Source organism: Dipodomys ordii, unplaced genomic scaffold (genome assembly GCF_000151885.1).
Source record: "Dipodomys ordii isolate 6190 unplaced genomic scaffold, Dord_2.0 Scaffold40, whole genome shotgun sequence".
Classification (NCBI taxonomy): Eukaryota; Metazoa; Chordata; class Mammalia; order Rodentia; family Heteromyidae; genus Dipodomys; species Dipodomys ordii.
Window position 1 is genome coordinate 2,691,047 of NW_012267256.1, and position 23,825 is coordinate 2,714,871.

Consider the following 23,825-nt stretch of genomic DNA (forward strand, 5'->3'; position numbering starts at 1 on the left):
GCATGCTACTCATCCTCTGTACGAAGGCTGCTCTCAGAATTCTGACCCACAGCACTCTCTACCATGGCCTCTCAATTCTGACAGCACTTGAGGCCAATACCATTTATATAACACAACAATCCAAGAAAGCAAAAGGCCTCATTTACATCAAGAAATAACACAGGAAAAAAGCAAAGGGGATAGCAGTGCTCAACACAATGTATAACTCATGTACCTATAACCCTCTATACACAATGTAATGGACTCATTACTTTACTCATGTACCTATAACCCTCCATACAGCATCTTAACGGACTCATTACTTTATTCATGTATACCTATAACCCCTCTATACAGCATCTTTACCACAAATAATTTTTTAAAAAAGAAATAATATGGATAAATGTGCATGTGTCTAAACCCTTTAATTACAGCTATGTCTCTGAGATTTTCCCAAGTACTAGAGATTTCTTACCCTTAGGTGTTCAAACAAATTAGAAAGCAGTATCAGAACAAATTTTATAACCTGATGAATTTTATTTCATGTAATGCCTTGATCTACAACATTTTAAATAAGTTAGATGTTTCTTCTCTAATTCTCCATTTGAACAATTTAAAAATAAACACCAGTGATCTAAAATGAGCAAAACTGATATTCCTGTGATCAGACTTACAGTCTGGTATCTCTAAACTCTTAGGTGTTTAAACAAATTACTACTAACCACAATATTTTTCCTAACTACTTCATCAAAACTAAGAAATTACCATGAGCATATTACTACAGACTTTATTCAGATTTTTCTCATGGTCGCACTAACATCATTTTTCCTGTCCCAGAATTCAAACCAGGACACATCACATTTAGAGCTTTTTAATTTTTCACTTACTGTAACAAAATTTCTTTCAAAGATCTTATGAATGTCACAATCATACTGCTTAATGTAATATGCTTTGAATAAAGAAAATCGGGGGGGGGAGGTTAATGTCCTAACATAAAACTATGTTACCACTCATTATATATACTTAATATCAAATCAAACAAGCATACTCACCATAGTATCCCACAGAATAACGTTGCTCAAGTTTTCAAAATATATGACCATACATAAAATGATAACTTACTACTGAAAGTATATGATTAAAAATGTAGGTACTGAAATATTAGTTGATTTACTACAGGAGTACAAGGCATATATATTACAGCAATTACTATAATAATTAACAAGAATAATAATATTCATATTGATACTTAGCAAAATATTTGAGATCATCTTTTTAAAATAAAAACAAGTCACTACAGGCTTTGCTGAATTTCCACTCTTCTTCATTAAAGAAAATGTGTTTAGCTGACCAAATATCAAACGACATTCAAGAATCAAAATGAAAATGAAAGAAAAACTTAAAAATTAGGTGAATTAATTAAAACTTTTTGCTGTTAGAAAATTCAAAGTACATTCCTCTGGAGAAGAAGACAGGTTTCTTAGAATTTTATTCAAGGAGCCAAGAGAAAGAGAATCTAATGAGCTACCTCTCCATAAGATGAAGAAAGCCCATGGTCCTCTGACCCCCTACACTGTAGGTACCAATCACAGAACAATGAACCTGTAAATGTTTACTACTTTATCCCTACATGAAGAACTATAAAGTGTCTTCTCTTTTTCAACACGAAAGGAATTGAAATGTATATTTAGAGTACCTAGTTCAAGACAGATGTTATTAAAATAATTTGATAACTCAATATCCTGAACAATTATGTACCAACAAATCTAAGAAGGAGGGGAGAAGAGGAAGGAGAATGAAGAGAAGAACAGCAGCAATGACAGATGATCCAGCCTAAGAACCAAGCAAAGGACATACTCTAGTACCAATTAAACATTAACATAAACGTATTCTATGCAACTGCAACTGAGGGAAAAAAATATCAGAGAAGGATTATGCAAAAATTCTTCTCACTGATCTCCCTAGCTTATCATTTTCTTTGGATGCCTTATTTCACCAGAAACAAACAAAAACACCAACAAACAGCACAAATCACAGTTTAAAATAAGCTTTTTCTTCCTCTAAATCTCTTGATGGGCCATTCAGGAGAATAAACATTAAAATGGAGTGAACTTCAAATTTAGCAAGTAAGTACTCCATTAAGATAATTAATTTAATTCTGAAAAACAGCTAGTAATTATGTCTAAAAATATACAGCAATAGAGTGGTAGACACAGCTTCGATTCTGTTAATAGCTTTTTACTAGATTTTCAGTAACACAGAATTATTTCCTTGCAGCTTCAAGTTTGGCAAGGAAAGTAGGAAAGCACCACTAGGATCAAACTCGCAGGAAATGTCTTTTGAAATGCTATCTTTCTGCTAGTAAAAAAGTAAAATGGCTTTTCATCAAAGGTGCCCAATTGGTAATAGAACTGAGTGATCAACGACCAAACAGAAGCTGGGGAGGACAGAACTGCTAGTCCGTGCTTCGTAGATTCTTCCCATCTCCAACTGGAAGCCAGACAGAGGTTTTCTTGTTTGCCACTGAAATTGCCACCTCTACTAAGATCTCCATAGCAGAATCCACCGTAATACATATGTTTCTAGAAGTAATAATGCCCCAGTAGTAATGAGCATATTCAGTGCTTGTATCTTGGTCTCTAAAAGAAAATGAAAGGTGGAAGTGGCACTATACGTAGCTCAAGTGGTAGAGCGCTCGCCTTGAGCTGAAGAGCTGAGGGACAGCGCCCAGGCCCAGAGTTCAAGCCCCATGACCGACAAAAAAAAAAAAGAAAAAAGAAAATGACAGGTGAACCTGTGACAGCATCTTTTGTCAGAAAGCGTCAAAAGAACAACGAGCCAACTTAATGGGGTTTACACTAGCAAAAGGTATGTCCTGCCATGAGTCCCACATCGGCTTCTTTGTTAAACAGCTGGTCACCAGCCCGTGTACTATTTGGCAAGGTTTAAGAACCTGCAGGAGGTGGAGCCACGCTGGAGGGTAAGGGACTGGAGGCATGAGTTTTCTGCAAGCTTATGTCATGTTCCAAGACCCTTGTCACTCTGTCTTGTCTTTCAGGAGGTGAGCAGCCTTCTAACTATATGCTACTATGTTTGACCAAACAATTGTGAATTCTAAAAGTGTGAGCCGACATAAATTTCTCCTCCCTTCAATTGTTTCTGTCAGTTCTTTGATCACAGCAAGGATAAAAGTAACAAATACAAAAAACAATCTGACTCCTGAGGAGTGAAGGGGTTGGGTGATTGCTCTTGACCATGTGGTTTTCTTGAGTCATTAGAATTGGTTTGTGGAAGGAGTTTGGAAGAGTCTGGAGATGTGGGCTAGAAAAGTACTAGAAGGTTGCAAGCAAAGCTCAGTGGGTAATTCCAGAAGGAGCTCAGAAGACCAGAAAGGATAACAGGAACACAGATAGTGAGAGCCAGGCTCATGAGGATTCAAGATGAGCACACGCACTCTATTAGAAACTGAACTAGAGGTCATGTATCTTACAAGGTGGCCAAGAATTTGTCTGCAGACTTTATCGGAGGCTGACTTTAAAGGTGAAGAAGTAGTGGACGTGGCAGATCAGCTACGGCACTGGTATTTCTGGCTGCTGGGTGGATTTGCAGTGAGAATGAGAGGTACCTAGCAAAGCACTGAGACGACTTGAAAAGGGTGCACGGTCAGAAAAAGCTCTGTCAAGTTGGTAGCTGAGAAAGGCATCTGAATGATGATCAGCAGTCTCAAAAACAAGCCGGGGATTCTGCTTCAAGGTTTGCTCTAGGAGCCCTTCAGGAGTTTTGCAGATGTTACCCATCCCAGTCTGAAGGGTAACACTGGGAAGACAACAGTTGAGAGGCTTTCCCTGCGGAAGAGAGCATCTCCCAGATGCCCCACTTGAACAAAGCTATCCAAAAATTGTTCCCCCAGGATTCCTCTCACCATGCTCAGTGATGGGGTCCACTGATGGCTGGGGCGGGCAGCAGCCTGTGGTGGTGTCCACACGGAGCTAGTTTTGCAGGTGTACAGAATTCAAAGTGACACCATCATGAAGGTTTCTACCCAGATACCCAGATAGAGGCTAATGTGTGGCAGGGTCAAGATCCTTGCAGCCACTCTGAGACATGGCGTCTTTACCACAGAGATCCCAGGATGACGGAGATCCCAGAAATGAGAACATCCGCAAGGGAAAATTCTGGACCACAAATGGAGCCAGTCCAACAGAAGTTCTGTGGGTGGTGACTGGAGAAGCCCCCCTGGGCTACCCAAGCCCATGGGTACTCAGATCATGCACTCAGATCATGCCGCTACATGTGTACCGCGACTACTAGACGTGGAGCTAGGAGATTTGATGCCTGCCCTGCTGGATTTCAATCTTGTGTCCATCCTGTTTCCTTTCTCTTGCGCTCCCTCCCCTCCCCTTTGAAATGTACAGTCAAAACAGGAGCTCCCCGCTCAGAGTATCTATGCCGTAAGCCCACAAGACATTTTGAATTTGGAGGTTTGAATATTGGACCTGTTAAGGCTTTGCAGACTTTTAGAGATTGACTAAGTACATTTTACATTATCAGATGACCAAGACCCTGCAGAAGGTTCTAAGTCTGAATATAAAATGTCCTCCACAAGCTCACATGTTGAACACTTGGTGGCACTATTTTGGAACCAACCTTCTGGAGAAATTAAGAAGTAGGGCCTAACTGGAGGAAGTTCCTGGGGTCATGCATGTGAAGGTTACATCAAGTTCCTAAATGCCTTTCTCACCCTCTGCTTCTTTTCCACCCTACACTCCACCTCTACAAGAACTTAGAATCCATGGGCCTAACAGCCATGGACTCAACTCTCGGAAACCACGAGCTAAATGCGAAATAGAATAAAATATTTCCTCCCTTAAGTTGTGTCAAACTATTTGGTCAGAAGGAAAATTAAAATAACTAATACAATCACCTGGGTAATAATTCTAGTAAAATACTTAACCTAAATCTAAACTTGAGAAGACAATTATGAACAAATACAGATTATGGAAGATCCTATATGACTGGTCTAGAATCTTTGAAATGTTAACATAAAAAATGGTTTGAAGTCTAGAGTAAAAAAAAATACACACGGCAATAAGTAATTTCTGTATATGAATTGGATTAGGAGGGAAATTCTATTAAGAGTGCTATGAAGGATATTTTGTGGACAATATGTGTGATTCTGAACTATAAGGATGGATCTGGGGGGATACAGCAATTATGCATGCAGAGTATAGAATACATTCTCAATATTAATGGGGAAATGTGGCTGTCGTTTTCAAATAGTTCAGCACTTAACAAGTTATGTGTACATACACACACAGACGTAACTACAAGTGAAAATATGGCAATGGGTAAATCTAGGTGATACTTACTCAAAGGTTTAGTACTCAACTCAATCTCCCTATTGCTGTAGGGGATAGGGAAAAGCATATATACTCTTCTTGCCCTAAGATGGGAGTTCTTTATTTATTTTTTTTAACAATCTCTAGCAAAAACTAAAAGTGAAGTGAAAGAAACAAGAGTAGGAAGAGTAAGAAAAAACTTTTCAAGACCAGCTTGTCCTGGTGACTTCAATCATGGGCTTCGTAGCAGGAGAAGGATGTACATTTAAGAAACACAAGACAGAGGTTCACTGAAAGGATGTATTTCTCATGCTAAACAAGTCACAGATATCCTTCGGACTTGTCTTATGGACAAGACAGGTAATAAGAAAAAAACGACATGTAAATCACATTAGATCTGTACTAAGAGTTTCACTGCTGAAAGTTGGTTTAACTCATGAAATAAGAATAAAAAACAGGAGGGGAAAAATTAAAAACAAATATAATATCTTAACTTCTCTAAGAGTAATCATGCTTTCTGAATGGGCCGAAAATTTACTAGGACAGCCACTTCTAAGCGAATTAACAATAAAAATACAATTTCTACTTGTAGAAGAATGAAGGCCTATTTAAATTATTTAGGAAAAAAATTCAGAGGCTAGTTTGTACGGAAAACAATGGTTTACTCTGCTGTGTTTTAATCACAAGAGTCCTATCATGAAGAGATTGTGTTCAGTAAAGGTTTTCAGTAAAGCTATTTGAAACTTTTTAAAAAGTTCAAGGCTACAAGCTGGGTGTCAGTGGTACACACTTATAATCCTAGCTACTCAGAAGATCTAAGGATCTAGATTTACCAATTTTCAAGTGACCCTCCCCCCGCCCCAAAAAAGCCAGAACTGATAGCATGGCTCAAGCAGCACAGAACCAGTGGTTGAATGAAAAAGCTGACAGAGTTTTGGACCAGAGTTCAAGCTTCCAGTAGTACCATTTCCGACTCCCCCATCCCCGCCTCCACCCCGCACACAGTAAAGGTACAGCTTAAAAAGCCTACTTCAAGTTCTTCAATAACCTCAAATCTTGCAACTTGAGAAGTGGAATTAATCTCAAATGTCTTCTAGATGAGTTGATTTCCAACAATTACCAGCTTATGTGTTTCAAGTGTGTGCACATATGCATGTTTGTACAGGATACATATAAAAAAGCTTAACAACCCCAAATAATACTACTATAATGCACTAACATTTTCTCCTCTTTTCTGTACCTTTATTAATAATGTTTTAAAATGTTTGGCACGGCCACTGAATTGATTTCCCTGTACACTCACATCCCTTAACTGGGAATTCGTTTTTTTTTTTCATTTAAATTTTATTGTAAAGGTGATGTACAGTTACATAAGGTAAAGTACATTTCTTTTTGGACAGTGTTACCCCTCCCTCATTTTCTACCACATTTCCCCCATTTAGCCCCCCTCTCCCCCAGCAAAGTTGTAAAGTTCATTTTGAGTGTCTAGTGAGTATAACTGTTGCACTGGTTCACCATTTTTCCCACCATTTCTGTGATTCCCCTTCCGGTCCCCAAATCAGATAAACTTATATACAAGACAAAAGGTACAGAAATAAAACAACAATGACCGCAGGGAATAAGCTAAAGGGAAAAAAGATAAGTACAAACAGTACAATGAAAATCCTCGTTTCCATTTCTTGGAGTTCACTTTGATAAGCATCATTGAATAGGAATTAAAAACACACACACACACAATCCAAGCTATGGCCACACATTTGAGATCCAAAGTAAGGGCCGGTGGAGAAGAGGGCTGCACCCCGGAGTGGAGCACGGGCCTTTACCCAGCCCACTGACGTCCCTGCCACCCATCAGGACCCTGGTCTGGCCAAGGGAGAGCCATCATTCACAGAAACTATCCCCTCAGGGAACTGAGACCAGCAGGATGCAAACCAGACCTTCTTACAGAGGACCAAGGGCAGAAACACAGGCTGAAGAAAAGCTTTTGCAAGGGGCTGGTGCCTGCTGGGGCTGCAGTGGAGAAGGCAATCTGTATGACCCAACAAGCAAAAGGGAAAGTTGGGCACAACATAAGCATTCTGGGAATCAGATACTAAGGGGTTTCAATGTTAAGAATAACGAGATTTCCAAGGCTGGGGTACTGGCTTGCGGTTCTGTTTCACTTTATTAGCCTGAGTTGCTCTTTAACTGGTGTAATCAAGATCGTAATGATTTGTTGGATATGTGTTGCAAATATCTTCTTCGTTTCTGGCTTGTATTCTTTTTTTTTTTTTCCGGTGAGGAATCTTTTGAGAAACAGATGTTTTACATTTTAACTGAGTAATAAATACTATCAATCTTTTTCTTATGGTTTGAGTTTTCTGTAACCAATTTAAGAAATCCAAGACAAAAGAAGAGACAGACTTACTTTGTTTTTTTTTGAAAGTGTGAAGTTGTGCTTTTTATGCTTGTTACTGACTTCTGCATATGATGAGATATACAAATCTCATTTCTACTTTTTCTCTACAAGAGAACTATCCTTCAGTAGTAGCTACTGATGTCTGATTTCCAACTTTTTCTCACTGATTTACTTTGACATAAATGAGTAGATCTGTTTCTGAGTACTCTAAATCTTGGAATAAGATTTCTTAAATGGGTCAGAGAGCTCAAACCATAAAAGATTCATAGTATTTATTACTTGATTCAAATTAAAAACATCTGTTCATCAAGATACCTTACAGAAAACGAGAAAACAAGCCAGAAACCAGGAGAAGATATTTGCAACACATAGCCAACAAAGATTATGATCCTGACTATTCCAGTTAAAAGGCAACCAAAGTTCAGCTTAAAAAAAAATACACCTAGCTTAAAACAGAGATCTTCCTAAGGACATGTAAGTATTTTAAGCTAGTGTGTGCTAGCTAGCATACACTGGTCTGCATACTTACAAGTATTTAAAATGCGCAATTTTAAAGAACATAAAAATATTTCCATTTTTTTAAAAGTTCACAATGCTATGTAGTGACTAGATCTGAAAGCAGCTAGAATGTGAGGGAAGAAAACACCAACAAAGGAGTGAGTACAGAGTTCAAATCCTACCACAGTACCCTGGAGGAAGGGTGTATCAGTACAGGAGAAGAGAAGCTAAAATACATTTCTGAAGGCAGCACAAGCCACATGGTTATGTAGGGGAAAGGAATTTTCTTGCAAAGTTGGCTCCAAAGTAAGCTTAAACCACTTACATGAGGAACTACCACAGAAATACAAATTTATCTTGTAATTATTTTTCTTTTTTCCAATAAGAAAAGCAATGTGCTCACTGAAGACAAGCAGAGTGAAAAGTTAAATAAAACCCTACTGATCAAAGAAAAAACTAATATACTGTCAGTGGATCAATTCAGTATTTTTTCAATGAATATGTAAACGTTTTAAATGAAAGTAACATCAAGCCATCTTATAGCTTAGACTGTTGCTATTTAGTCTTTGTCCTATTTAGTGTGTATCAAAAACATTGTCCCCTACAACAACTACTACTACTTTAAATACGTCACTTGTAATGGCTGGATAGGATCCATTATCTAGACATGTGAAGGTTCACTTAGGCCCAGCCTCCAGATAGCTGTTTCCTTCATTTTGTTAGTCACTGCAGCATTAAACTATAAGGACATATATGCACATATGTTTCTATGTATGTAAGCATGCATGTATACACAGAGTATTATAATATACATCAGATAACACAGTTCTCCTTCAAGTTAAAGAGAACCCACATAAAAATACTGTAAATAATAAGGGTTTCTATTACTCATATAATCAGCTCAGTGTAGAGTTAGATGAGTTGGCATTTCAAGTCTCAAGATAAACTCTGTACTTCTTATAACTGCCATCATCTCCAGTCGTTCATCAGAAGGTGCCAGCTACAGTTCTATGTATTACCTCACATTATGATATAACTGTGCTAAAATGCAGAAAGGAAAACAAAACGCACCTCCTTATATCTCATGGGCATGGATAAGGTTGGTCATGTGCTCAGCTCTAAGAAAAACTAGAAAGGTCATCTAAAAGGTTTTAGCCTGCACTGTAGAAAAGAACCAACCAAAAAAAGCCTACCTCAACATCTATCTATGTCCACAGGTCTTTCTGACACTATTACCCATTAAAAAGCTCCCCCTCCCCCCCAAAAAACTAAGAAATGAAAACAAGCTCTGCACTTCAATCCACGTAGACAACAAGGACCTTGATCTGTTTTTTTTCACCCACAACAGCTTCTCCTTTCAGATATTAATTTGGCAGGGCTGTGTCTACCAAATGCTTTGAGTCAACCCAGAAATACCCTAGGGAAATTAAAAAAAAATACAATATGACTGCCATTTTGCTTCGGAACCACTGGTCAGAAGACAATCTTGTCTCAGATAAACTCTTCCCTAGTTTATGAATCTACTAGGAAAAACAACAACAAAAAAAAAAAACTGTAGGAGAATTACGAGGAACACTCTAACCATAGGGGGCTGCTTACACTTCAAGAATGTGTCATTTTTTGCTTTTCTTCAGACTTAGTTAGGGAGGTTGGGAGCTCTCATTTTTATTAAGTCAGCACTATTATGTAAAGTTTGACTATTACTATTAGTAACTGTCATTCCAGTATGGATAGGGTTTTTTAAAAAGAGAGAAACAGGAGAGAAAAAGAATGAAGTTTACCATAAAACTGACGTAATTGCAGCAATAGGATTACCTGAAACATAGGCTAATTTCTATGGCTACTAATGTATAAAGTTCTTCCCAACTGGCCACTCCTGGCCTGGTATGCGCTTTTGCTGTCCTTTTCTACCAGTCATACTCCTGTCCTTAGCCAGTCCTTCCCATAGTTAGCTAACCCTAATATGTCATAATCAACTCTCATTCTCTGGATGAAATTTAGATGCAAATCCATTACAAATTCTGATTTCTGAATTACTGAATAATGCCTCCTTACATCTCTATAGGTAAGTATTTTTCATCTACATACATTCCATAAAATATTTTGCTTCTTGGCATAAGAAATCATAGTAGTACTATCTTACATGCATAGGTTAACATGTTTTGCATCATAGTACCCTTTGGGAATTATAAACACTCTTCTCCAAAAAATACATGCCTCCCCTGCATGCACATACCTGTAATTATGCAAATATTTTAGGGATCTAAATGGACAGCCCAATACTGAAGCATGAAATTCAAGTTCAATATACTTTCTCAGTAGTGGTGTTTCCACAAGTCTTGGTTGTCATATAATTTAGGCTACCTAATTACTATGTGCATCACACACAAACCTTTTGATTTTCCTTGCAGCAGGGTGCTAGACAATTCTTTTTTCTCCTCTCTATATCCTTTTTTACATTTTTTTAATTAATAAGTGTTTTTATTGTGAAAATACCATACAGAAGGGTTACAATTACATGAGCAGGGTAATGAGTATGTTTCTTTTTTTTTTTTAGACCCCAAAAATTTATTATTTGGGCAAATATCAGATACCGATCTTCTGTTGTACAGCTTGTGAAAAAAATCAGAAAATAGACATTTTGAAATGGAAAGTCAGAAAGAAATAATTCCATATGGTACGTATTACAGAAATAGGTTTATTATGAATGCAAGGTGTACTAAAAGCGTATTTCTGGTCTACACTAATGAGTACGTTTCTTATCAAGCATTGTTACCTCCTCCTTTGTTTCCTCTTACCATCCCTTCCCTCTAACTCCCCATCCCCCACCTCTGCCCCAGTGCTGGACAATTCTAACAGTGGATTCCAAGGTACAAAGAATGTGGCCCCAGCATAAAAGAAAGAACACAAATTCAAAAGATCAAATAAGGGATAGATAGGATGTCAAAAAAAATGAACATTACAATTTAGGGGGAGGAGGGGAGTGTAGCTGTGGAGAAGGGAGGGCAGAGATGGTAGGGGAAAAACAAAGGAGGAGGCAACAATGCTTGATAAGAAATGTACTCATGACCTTGCTCGTGTAATTGTAGCCCCTCTGTACAGTGTTTTCACAATAAAAAACTTATTTAAAAAATTACGATCAAGATGTTTAAGCTTCAAACATTACATGAGTAGGCACTGGAAACTTGGACTGCAGTCCTGCTACTTCCTCCATATATATGGCTCCTTTAGAAAACCACTTGCTACTTCTGGTTTCATTATTTGTAAGGTTCAGATAATATTTCCTTCTACATGGGGCTGATGTGAAGATTAAACAAAATAATGCATACAAATATTGAACATTGGACTTGACGCAGAGCAAACACATCCAATAAGCATTCATTCTTTTGTTACCCATTGAGAGAAAAAGCAGACATTTACAGAGAGGATTAATCTGGAAAAAAAATAACTAACACAAAAGACTACAAATTTATAATGAAGATATACAAATGCCAAAACAGAGGCATACAAAGTCATATATTATTAGACTGGATGTACTTTGTGATTATCCATTCCATTCATAAATTTTATACATTAGAACTTTTCAGATGTGGTATACACACACACACACACAGACACAATGGAATTTTATGCTTCCATCAGAAAGAATGACATCACCTGATTTATAAGGAAATGGAAAGACTTGGAAAAAATTTATTAAGTGAAGTAAACCAGACCCAAAGAAAACGTAAGCTCCATGGTTTCTCCCATTTGTAATAATTAATGTATGTCTAGGATAGTTCTAGCAGATGAGCAGAATAGCTCAATAGTTATATTCATATGACCATATAAGATGATGCTAATCAAAATGAACTCCAAGATATGGAAACAAACAAAAAAACAAACTGATATATCCCTATGGTCATACTGTAAATGACATTCAGGTTTATGCATTTTCTATTCATCGGAGCTTCCTCTCAATCCTAGCTGGGGGTTGGGTGAGGGTGTAAAATCCAAATTAAAAAATAGACTAAAATTCAGATTGTGAGCTAACCTGAGTGATGCCTATTTTTCTGTGTAGCTGCTTCCAAGAATTGATCTGTCCAGTCTCTGGTGCTCTGGTGTGAATGAATGCACATTTGCAGACCACTATTTCTCAGCGGATACCGATGCCCATATGCCTTCGATATACCCACTCAAATTTTGAAACTTTTTTAACACTTTGAACTATGAAAGTACATTTATTGGTGAGAAAAGGATCTTAGCTAAGTACAAAGACATATAGTAGCACTTCAAGGCACCAACAGTTTGGGAGATGAGGAATTAACTGGTTTCTAGAAATTTTTTCCAAAGAAGCTTTATAACAGAACCTAAGTGGACACCATAGCAACAAATTAGAAATCCAGTTCCTTATTTAGTGTTTTATTTTTTTTTGGGGGGGTGGGGTGGAGGAGAGTTCCTAAAGTAGAAATTGAACTACAGAAATTATTTAAATGAGAAAAATCTTTATTGTGAGATGAAAGGAAATTACTGTCTCTTACAGCCCCATCAGATTAGGGTCGAAGATTAGATTATAACTACACCACTCAATAATGTAGTCCCCTTGCTCCAAGGGAAAGAATCCAATATAAAAAAAGGGAAGGCAGCCTAAGAGGCAAACATTCCAACAGAATGGTAAAAAGGGCTATGAGAAACTACACTGGCGTTAATGCCATCACAGCTTGGTGAGTGAGATCATGCCGGCAGGTCCTTACAAGGGCAAAACACACAAGGGACATGCCCCCTGCCAGCCTCTTTCCCCAAACTTCTATACGATAAAATCTGCGGCCAGCACTCGAAAGCCTTTAAGTTCCAGGCACATCATTAAATCAAGACAGTAACAAAGCTGAGATAACACTCTAAAAACATCCATCTCTTTAATAGATCACTTAAAAAAGTCCATTCCATATTATGTACACTTTAAAAAACACCGATGACAGGAAATGGAGAGAAGCACAAGATAAGCTCACCCCTAGGTGTCCTTAAGATTAAAAAACAGTGGGAAGCTCAAGTTGTAAAAGCTGAGGTCTTGAAGAGTAAAGTTTTACACATGGTACTAGCATCAGAAAAGAAGCCACGATTCTTGTGTGTGACCACCATTACTTACCTACGGGCCAAGTCTCTTTAAAGAGCTTGATGCCTATGAAGACACATCCTCAGTGTTAGTCCCTCTAGTAGGTGGAAGGCCAGAACTTGGCTGCAGATGGCTTTGATGGGCAACTGATGCTCTCTACCCAGCTGGAGCCCTTGGCAGAGTGGATTCCCACACTAAGGGTCTCCAAAAAGAGCTGGTGCAGAAGCAAGCTCTTCCTACTGTGCTCCCACTGAGCCTTGGGACCTTGGCGATGACTAGAGCCAAGTACTCAGGGGCACAAGGGAGACCCACCCAGGACACGGCTTCAGTACTACGGACATCACCAGGCTCAAAACAGGCTACATGAAAATACTGCCTTGCATGCTTACTACATTTTTGCTTCTGTTAAAAAAAAACAACAAAAAACTTTTTTTTTTCTTTTTTCTTTTGCTGGTGCTGAGGCTTGAACTCACTCGAGGCCAAGGCTCTGTCCCTGAGCCTCGACCACTTGAGCCACAGCACCACTTCCGGCATTTTCTGAGTACTCTACTGAGTAGCTGGTGCTCGGCTCCAAACTTGTATTTTTAATTTCAAGTTTTATAAGAGACTCTAAGGTCCACACATCTCATGCACTTCGGCAGGGCTGGACACACAGACGCACGCACACACAGGGGCATGCACATCTACACACAGTTTTTATCTCCAAACATTTACACTTTTGAGATGTTTTGCCTAATGGCTATTTCATTTCAAAGAAACAAAACGATGGCCTGGAGGCATGTGTCTATGTGGAGGAGGCTGACATCCGAGAATCCCAAACTTGAGGCCAGCCTCAGATATACGTGGAGAACCAGACACCCCAGGGTAATGCCTCAAAACAAAACAAAGACTAACAAACAAAAAAAACAACTAAACAAGTAACAAGGTAAACTGCTGTAATAATTCATCGACATGTCTCTGAAATTTAAAATGATTATTTTGAAACCCATAAGGAAAAAGGTAGGATATCAGTTTTTTTTCAATTACCACACTGAGAGACTCTCTGCTGTAATGTTAATTTGGAATAAATAAATATGCACACACACACATATACACAATTTAAAGGTCAATCATATGATAGAGACAATAAAACAAAGCGCTAAGAGGGGAGATAGCCCCCTTCAAGATACCGTCTTTCTTAAAAATAATTCAAACACATAGTGTGGTAAGGCAAAGTCATTTAAATCATTTCCTTAGTAATACAAGTAATATTTAAATAGATTTAATAGTGCTGCTCCAAACCAATGAATTATGGGTTTAAAACCTATTAAAATGTAATGTTTTTTTCCTGAGCTGAGAGGAGAGAGATTTAAATCCACTGAATTTTAATATTTCAGCTTGAGCTGCAGGAGGTAGAGAAAGTCCAAATGAACTATTCCATCAGCCCCATTCAAGCATGAACATTTTAATCAGTTTTACTTCCTTGGAGTTCTCTAACACAGTTTACGCTGTCATTCTGAAAGCACTTAACACAGAGAGTGTGAAAAACCACCAAGGCTTGTTATTGCCTTCACAATTGATGGCAAATAATTTTGCAGACTTCCTATCATTAAAATGTCACTGCTAAAAATTGAGGTTCAGCATTTCTACTGCTAAACTGCATTTTCTAACACCATGACATACCTGTTCTTAGAGGTTCTTTTTTATTGGGGGGGGTTGCTTTTTATTTCAATGCATGCATTTCTATCATTTTCTGTTTCTTAGAGAGGTTAAATAAAGAAGGTGGGGAGACTTAAAAAATTGCATTTTTCTATTTTTAAAAGCCAAACACTTTCCTTCCAAAGTACATACTCACAAACTCCTTTCCTTAATGGTCGTTTCTTTGTTAAAATTCTTATGGGTTTCAAGTTAGCCTCCCTTATTAGGCGTAACCGCATTCACACAGCATGCGCTGATTATATAGTGTAATGGATTTAAAAGCCATTTTAAGATAGTCAGATGACTCAATTTAATAAGACAGGAAATGAAAACATCATTTCTAATTAGATCATATTACTGATTTAAAACTACAATTTATGTGTTGTTCCAACAGTGTGATCTTGCAGAGATTCTAATTTAAAAACAGTGGCTACTAGGACACATGGCAGATCAAACCAGACACATAACATTCCCAACTCATTTGGGGGGACCTCCGGAAACACTTCAAGGATAGATATATGATTAAAAAAACACACACACAAAACATTAGCTATCAAAAAACAACACAAGAATTTCCCTGGTTTTGTTCCTTATAAATAAAAGATAAATGATCTTTAACTTATTTCCATCTATCAACAGTTTTAAACTGCACATGACCTGTGAAAGAAATCATGATAACTGTGTTTCATTCCATTAAACACAACTAGCTTCTTGTCAGGAGAACAGCCGCCTCTCCAGGCTTCGGGCTCATTCCAGCACTGTGCATTTAAACTGCATGGATCACTGATTCCGCTCATTTACCAAAGAAGGTAGAATAATATTGCAGAGTTAAAAAGGTACTTCATCAGATTACATCAAATATGGGAACAGTTGCTCTTCTCTGGATGGTGTGTGCATATAACAGATACCTATGTAGAGATAAATAAAGGTAGGTCTACATGGGGCTTAGATGGGCCTTTGGGAGAAAAACTGTCATTCCTTCAATGCAAAGACGCGTTGCCAACTACATGCTAAACCAGGCTGGTGGATCATTTTGGTAGCTGTTCAAAATGATACATCAAGATATAGTAATAAATGCACAAGAGGACACAGAGCAGGTGTTTCCAAATTCCACAATGTTACGTCTGCAAAAACTCCTAGGCAAAGAGGCACTACCAGGACTGGGAAAGGCAAAGGGAACTAAAACAGCACAAATTCAACAAGTTAAGTTTGCAACTGAGCACTCTCCTTCTCACTCAGATTTGTGGTTCCCTGAAACTGCTGGGCTTGTTTAATCTTTCTGCAATCTGTTTTTTCTGAACAACCAGATTATATGATTTTGCTTCATTCTCTGTCCAAATACAAATAGTTTAAGGCCTACAAGATCCAAGATCTATCAGCTACAGCACATGCTGCTTTAATAGTATGCAGTTTTGTTTACTTAGTTCTTCGAACAAGTTTTGGATCACAAAATTAAACTAGCTTTATTTTAGCAATTAAATCCTTATGTAGGAAACATCAGTAACTCGACTACAAGCCAATCTAAATCGTCATTCCCCTAAGAAAAGGCAATGCGTCATCCCATTCAAAAGAAAGCATGTTAAATAAGACATGAAAGGACATTAAACAGACCCATCATATGACATGTCTTTCTTCATTTTTAAACAACATCCAACACAATGTGGTTTTAAACTTAATCTTATTGTTCAGCACTAAAAAAAAAAAGGGAAGAAATCCCAAACAACAACAACAGCAACAGCATTTTGTTTTTCTAGAAAAGGCTGTCAATCACACATCAAGTAGAATGGCTAACTTTTAGCCATTCACACAAATGATATACGCAAAGCTAAAAATGACTCTGCAAGCTCTCCTACTGGACTGTACGCTGTACATTCTTTCTATAACCGCTAGATCATACAGTGACAAATGCAGGCTCTATCACTTATGACCTGTGGGAGATACAGTAACAAAAACATATATACCATTCTAACAAGCACTATGCACTCACACGTACCAACACTTCAATCAAGCAGAGCTGGTATATAAATGCATGCTTAGCTATTAAAATGGAAGCTCTTTCATTAAATAAAAATAAGATATTGCTGTTTTCTTCCGTTTAAAGAAATTAAACTAATCATGAAATGTATTCATCCCCATGTCCCCCGAGTCCTGTCTACGCTAGAAAATGTATGATAAATGCTACCCCAGGTTCTTACGTGGCATTTCTGATTCAGCCTCATCTTTCAAGGAGCAGTCTGGAGGAAATAAAGGTTACTCTTTTCCATTTATGTCTGCTAATTTACTACCATTTCTTTCTTGTGGTCAGAGGGACACAAAATAGAGCTCCAAATAGCCCATTAAAGAACAAGCTACAATCAGACTCCTCTGCCCGCACCAATGCAGTGTTCCCAGAGTTCTGATTTCCTTGTTAAAAGACAGAGGCATAATTGAAGCAATATCTTCACTTGGATTGATTATCAGGCGACCCTTATCCACATCTTCACTCAGCAATTTGAATTTTAATGAAAGTAAATGGAATAATTAGCATTTCAAAATATGTTTGATACACTAAGGGGAAAAAAGAGAAGACTTTTCTGTATAATTTATACACAAAAGAAATTATTTGGGAAGAGGCAGAAAGAGAAAAGGATAGTTGTAGTGCCTTCATTAGAAAAAGGTAAGAAACTGCTTTTACCATATAAAAATGAACATTGTGCTCTTTAAAACTAAGACTACTTGGCTTCATTATTTTTTCTAAGTTTTCTTTAGCACACAACTTTATTACTTGTTAACTTAGTCTGAAAGAACAAAAATTTAAGTGCTGTTGGACTGACTGCACAAACCTATAACGTCCAACTGGATTTCTATGCAATATTATCACTATTACTTGCTAGAGAATGATGTTCTAAGCCAATGAATTTTTCAAAAGTGTGGAGTTCACCTGTTATTTCTCCTACAAATGGACACTAGCCCATAAGAATCACTGATCACAGGGGGGAAAAGTGGCAGAGGAGATGTGAAAATATATATTTCACTAAAAATGCTATCAAGACAGGCTACATCATTTGAGGAAAGATGGAAGAAATCAGGTCATTTTAACATCAGGGCAATCTGTACCTTTTTTTCTGCCCTAGGTTAACAACAGAAGCTGATTGCAAAAGAAAGAAATAGGAAAAAGAACAACCCAGCCACCTTAGGGAAGAGATTTCAGGAACTAAAATCACAAAGAATGTGATCCCAACTTTCTGAACCAGCCATCAAATTTCTCAGGATATTAAAGGCAAACTGTTGATTTCTACTTTGTGGTCATCTACTGGTTTTTGTTTTTTGCTGGGTTTTTTGTTTTGTTTTTGTGCCTTTGTTGGAATAAATTTTTTAAAGAGAAAGCAAGAGAGCTGAGGATAAACACTGAGATTAGAGCTAGAACGGAAAGGCCACGTACCCCAATGATGGCGTTCAGTTCTGCCATGGTCACCTGCTTGGCCCGCTCCACAGCCTGCACCACTTGTTGCTGGTGCTATAAATGAAGATCAGAAACAGAATACAATTATTTGTTTTCTACTCAGTCAGAACAGCTTTTCCTAACATGTTTTCTAACTTCAATTACATGCAAAACAGCATTGGGGCTTTTCCAAATTTCCAAATAAAAGCCACAGGTAAATGGGTAGTATCGAGGGTACATTTAGGTCCACGATGCAGAGAGTAACAAGTGGTAACCATCTGTGCCCCAATAAATGATGGTCCCCTTTATCTGGTACTATCAGCTGCAACTTCGCTTTCAAGTCAGGGGAGAACTTTGACTAAACATCTTCCACTGGTATTAACAAAAATCTTTCTGTTTTGTTCGTTCTCCCTTTTCTCTCTGTCAGCTATAGAAAAATATTATTTCCTACATGTACTTATCTTAATTTTTTTTCCTGATTGTTGTAATAGAGACTACAAGGTCATTTAGAATTCAATGCTAATGTGTCCTCTGGGAACATGAACTATCCATGCTGGAATCTACAATAAAGGGCTGCACATTACAAATACCAGGGCTGGAAATGAAGCTCAGAGGTAGAGCACCCGCCTAGCACACATAAGGCTCTGGGTTTATTCCTCAGCATTGCAAGAAAAAAAAAAAAGGATAAAATTTAAAAGTTGTACAACTGAAGTATAAGGACTGTCAATATTTTTTTTAATTAATGTAACGGAAAAATTAAGACAAATTTTTTTTAGAAAAACTAGAATTGATAATACAGGAAAAAATTTTCCATCCATAATTCAGATACAAAGAGAATAAACAAGAAATGATGTTCACAGGTTTTTTTTCAATGGTGGGAAAATTAAGTACAAGTCTCTACATGGAGTCCTCACACACATCTGGACACATACAAATGCCAAGTATCCCCAAAGTGAAACTAAATACACTTAACCAATCTGATATCCAGACGACTCACAATCAGTCTAAAATAAGACTCTGGTCTGTCAATCTGGATTAGTAAATGAAGAACCAAAGGAACTGTGCTGTAAAATAAGAATCCCTCTGTGTGGATGGAAAAGTCTTGTGGTTCATTTCAGTTTAGAAATGTAGCTAACTTTACTACTTTCTTCACCAAGAAAGCAAGAAACTCAATTATGCACACGAAGAGCCATCATCAAATGTGGAATTCCTTTTCAACTACCTGTTTCCCCATTCTAAAACCCTCAGATAGATATTTACTAAAGTTAATGAAGACCCCCACACTTTCCACCCCTGATCTGTACAGGAATAGGGAGAAGAACATGTGGTAAAGTAACTGCCCTAGTTATCTGTATAAAACATAGATCTCCTATCTTTGTTTTCTAATAGGAATGTGTATTTTAAATGTCAGATAACAGACGGTTGTGTTTTTCAGCTTTTAATAGGCACTGAACTTTACACTATGCACTTTTGACCTTTTTAGTTGTAGGATTTCCAGTTTCAAAACATGAGCTTAGGCAGCAATCCCACAGAAGCCAAAGTGTACAGTGCCACCTTCAAGCAAAAATGCCATGTGAAAGTCGAGGCTCCAAGTTCAAGAATCCATACCAGCATGCATACACGCACACATACGCGTGTGCACGCACATACACACACACACAAAGTTTAGCAAGAAGCAGTCTTATTAACATCTGTCTACTCTTTAATAAAATATTTGCCAAAATGAAATAATTTGTTTTTTCTTTCTCTGAAGTAAAATTCCTATGATAAAACTAGACAAGAAAGGCATAGTCAATGTAACTTCAGATTCCCTAAATAAATACTACCCTGACCAAGAACCAGGTCTCTTTCTCTTTCCTGAGACCTTACTATGTATAAAGCATAGAGGTAACATATAGGTACTCTGATTTGGAGCAGTGATAGGAAGAGCAGCACTTGCAAAGCAGAGGGAAAAAAACAAGGAGAGCTCCTGAAATTCATTTACTATTACACATGAGACTATGGGAGGAAATTGTGATGGGATTTCACACATTTTATGTTGAACAATCACCAAAGGCTACTTAAACCTTCCAAGAAGCTGAAATACAAGATCATACAAACATCCAACAAGCATATCATTCATTCTACTCATGTACTCATTTGCTCAAGTGCTGAAGCTCTTACACTGCCATTTCTCTATCTACTGAAACAGCCCTGTTTTCATGAATTATTATCTACTCTATATTAAGTATTCAAAAATAGTTACATGACACAGATCTGGGAAATATATCTACTTGAGGCCTCTCTGCCATGAAGACTGTCCTGCGTCATAAACTGGAGACAATTGCTAAGATGGGCAGAGGTCCCTTAGGCTGTAGGGCTAGCTTTGAGGATCCACATTAAAATCAAGCGCAGTGTTTCAGAGAAAACAAAAAACTCACACCATGAGCCAGAACCCTTATCAGATGCTACTACAGAAACTTGCTACAAAGCTAAAATGACCATGTGCAACATGATTCAGCTAGGCCCTTTGAATAGAAATACGCATAGGCTAGTAATTTCTACCTGCACTTCAGAAGTAGACTTCTACTTTCTTACTTCTGATCACAACTCGTGAATCATTTGCTGCTTAAGGGCTTTCTGAACAGAAGCTTCATAAGGCAAACAATGCTTCTTCCCTGTGGCTCTGAAAGGTCTCAAAGCACCCCGATATTACTCACTCCACCACACAGTAAACACATTACCCCACAGACGCAAGAAGCCACCCACTAAAGAACCCAGACAAGGTGTGAAAATTAAAACTCAGGAACAAAGAGCAAAAAAAAAAAAATCACAAAAAGGGAAATATGAAGACTTGAGAATGCAGCCCCAAGTCTCCCAAAAAAGTGGGCCAGGAAACATTTTATTTCCATCCATAGGTTTTAACAAATAAGCCTTCTGACTCAGAAAATAAATCAAGGATTTCACATCTTCTCAGAACACTGATTGCTTTGCCATTATGTCAGCCATCTCTTCCGGTTTACTTCCCCTTCCCAATTTGTCATCTACTCTCACTCCACCCTAACCTCATTTCCTGCCTCACTTCCTGCTTATCCCCTCAAGTGATGACAGACACTCCACCGCAGTCAATCTGCAGAAGACAACAGTCCTATTTTCTGTCCAATTGCTCAAGCTACTCATTCAAATATGAGCCCCATGATTGAATGTCCCATTAGCACCATCAAATAAAATGCCACCAAGAACACAATAATTAATCAGTATAGGTAACTGGGAGTTTGAAGAAAACAATGTCTTATTATTCTCTTTTTTTTTTTTTGTAGGTCGTGGGGCTTGAACTCTGGGCCTCAGCTCTTAAGCTCAAGGCGAGCGCTCTACCACTTGAGCTACAGCAACACTTCCAGCTTTTTCTGTTCACGTGGTGCTAAGGAATCGAACCCAAAGCTTCAAGAATGCGAAGCAAGCGCTCTACCACTGAGCCACCTTCCCAGCCCTGCTTACTCTTTATTACATTGTGATTTACAAATATTTTACTTTTAACATAAAAAAGCAAATTGTGGTTGTGTAAGTTTGTCAATTTATTAAATTGTACACAAAACCAGTATATTGTATCTCACTGAAGCTGATTTTTGAAAATACTATGATGTTAGGCATACAGGTATTATTGGGAGGGGAGGGATGACTGTGAAATAAAATCCCATGTATCAATTTATTTTTACTAGTTACTTTCTGCATCACAAAATTATTGTAACGTCTGCTTAAATGAATAAAATAGTGAACTATTTTTCTCTACAAGGGAGAAATTAAAACAACGCCACCTCCCAGTAAGTCAAAAAAGCTTACTGGAGAACAGACCTTCATGAACCAATTTGTGTGCAGTGGTAATTTAAGGTATTAGCTTTGATTACAATGGAAATAGCTGGCATACATATCCATACTTTAGGTATACACGCCATAGTTGTGGTATTTCTAATAGTAATTTTAAAGGTACTTTAAAAAACCACTACATTCCAACTTACAGCTAGAAAGAAATATGCGACATATTGACAAAAGCAGGGGTAGAAGAGTAGAGACAGAAGATAAACTCAAATTCTTGTAACAAACACATCTATTGTGTGACGCTGCAAGAAGATGACATACTAGCCCTGCTTCTCACAGGACCGTAGCCGTAAGGGCACCTTTTATAGCACAGAAATGTAGGATATAAACTACAGTTAAGGCTTTTCAGGAGGGAAGACAGTACACTTGCTGGAGCACCAGGAAAGCCTTTGTTTTTCACTTATTCAAGTATTTATTGAGCACGAAATGTGCAGCAGACACTGTACTAAGCCTGGACGATGAGCCCTATGGACCACAGCCCCAGATACCAGAGTTTAAACTCTACCAAGGAAAACAGTCCATAAATTAGTAAGCCTCGAAAGGCTCCACAAGTGCATCCTTACTGAGGATGACTTCCATAAGAAAATTATGGGATGTCATGCAACAATTTATCAAGAAAATACCTTAAATCTAGTTTCAGGGCTGGGTAAAGATTCCCTAAGGAAGTTAACCTGACAACTGTGACCTTAACGGCTTTCAGGAATTCTGTGAATAAAGCATGAAGAGACAAAAACTCTAGACAGAGGAAAAGATAGGGAAAGTTCATTTAATGAAGGTAGTATTACACTCAAAACAAAACTGGGTTTAAGAATACAACAAAAAGAATTATAGGTCAGTTTCTTCAATAAAGTCATAAAATTCTCAATAAAATGCAAGTTCAACAACACATTAAAAAAAATCATATACTACAATCAAGTTAGTTTTATTCCAAGGATGCAAGGATGGTTCAAAAATGGCAAATCAATAAACATTGCACAGCACACAAAAAGAATCAAAGACAAAAATAACATGATCACTTCATTTGATGCAGAGAGACCTTTTGGCAAATTTCAGCATCCTTTTATGATAAAAGCTCTGAAGAAACTAGGAAAAAAAAGGAATTTACCTCAGTACAACTTGACACCTACAGTTAAGCACATACAAAACTCTTCTAAAGTAACAATGAGACAAGAATATCCACCATCTCCACACCTAATTCATTTTAGTACAGGAATTCCTAACCAAAGCAATAAAACAAGAGAAAAAAATAAAAGGGAGCCAAATAAAGAAGACAAATACCTGTTTGCATATTAGATATTATTCTTATATGACTGAAGATTTCACTTCAAAACTTCTAGATCTGATAAACAAACACCAGGTAACAACACTCAACATACAAACACACATAACATTTCTGTGAATCAACAATAAACAGGATGAGAAAGAAAAGTCAAAATGGCTCCGTGAACAATAGCTTAAAAAAAAAAAAAACAACTATATTTGATGTCAGTATAACTTGTGGAGGAGATGGGGAAAAACCAGTTGTTTAAGGATACAGGTGGATCTGATGCAACAATGAGAAGTACA

General features: G+C 37.6%; 1 protein-coding gene across 1 annotated transcript in view; it reads right to left on the bottom strand.

Moving 5' to 3' along the window:
- The window catches only part of Tle4 (transducin-like enhancer of split 4), a 155,074-nt gene that overhangs the window by 72,374 nt on the left and 58,875 nt on the right, over nt 1-23,825 (bottom strand). Inside the window, exon 5 of the mRNA XM_013018387.1 lies at nt 18,405-18,479. Coding sequence (XP_012873841.1) covers nt 18,405-18,479 — 75 coding nt within the window. The remainder of the gene's footprint in view (nt 1-18,404; nt 18,480-23,825) is intronic.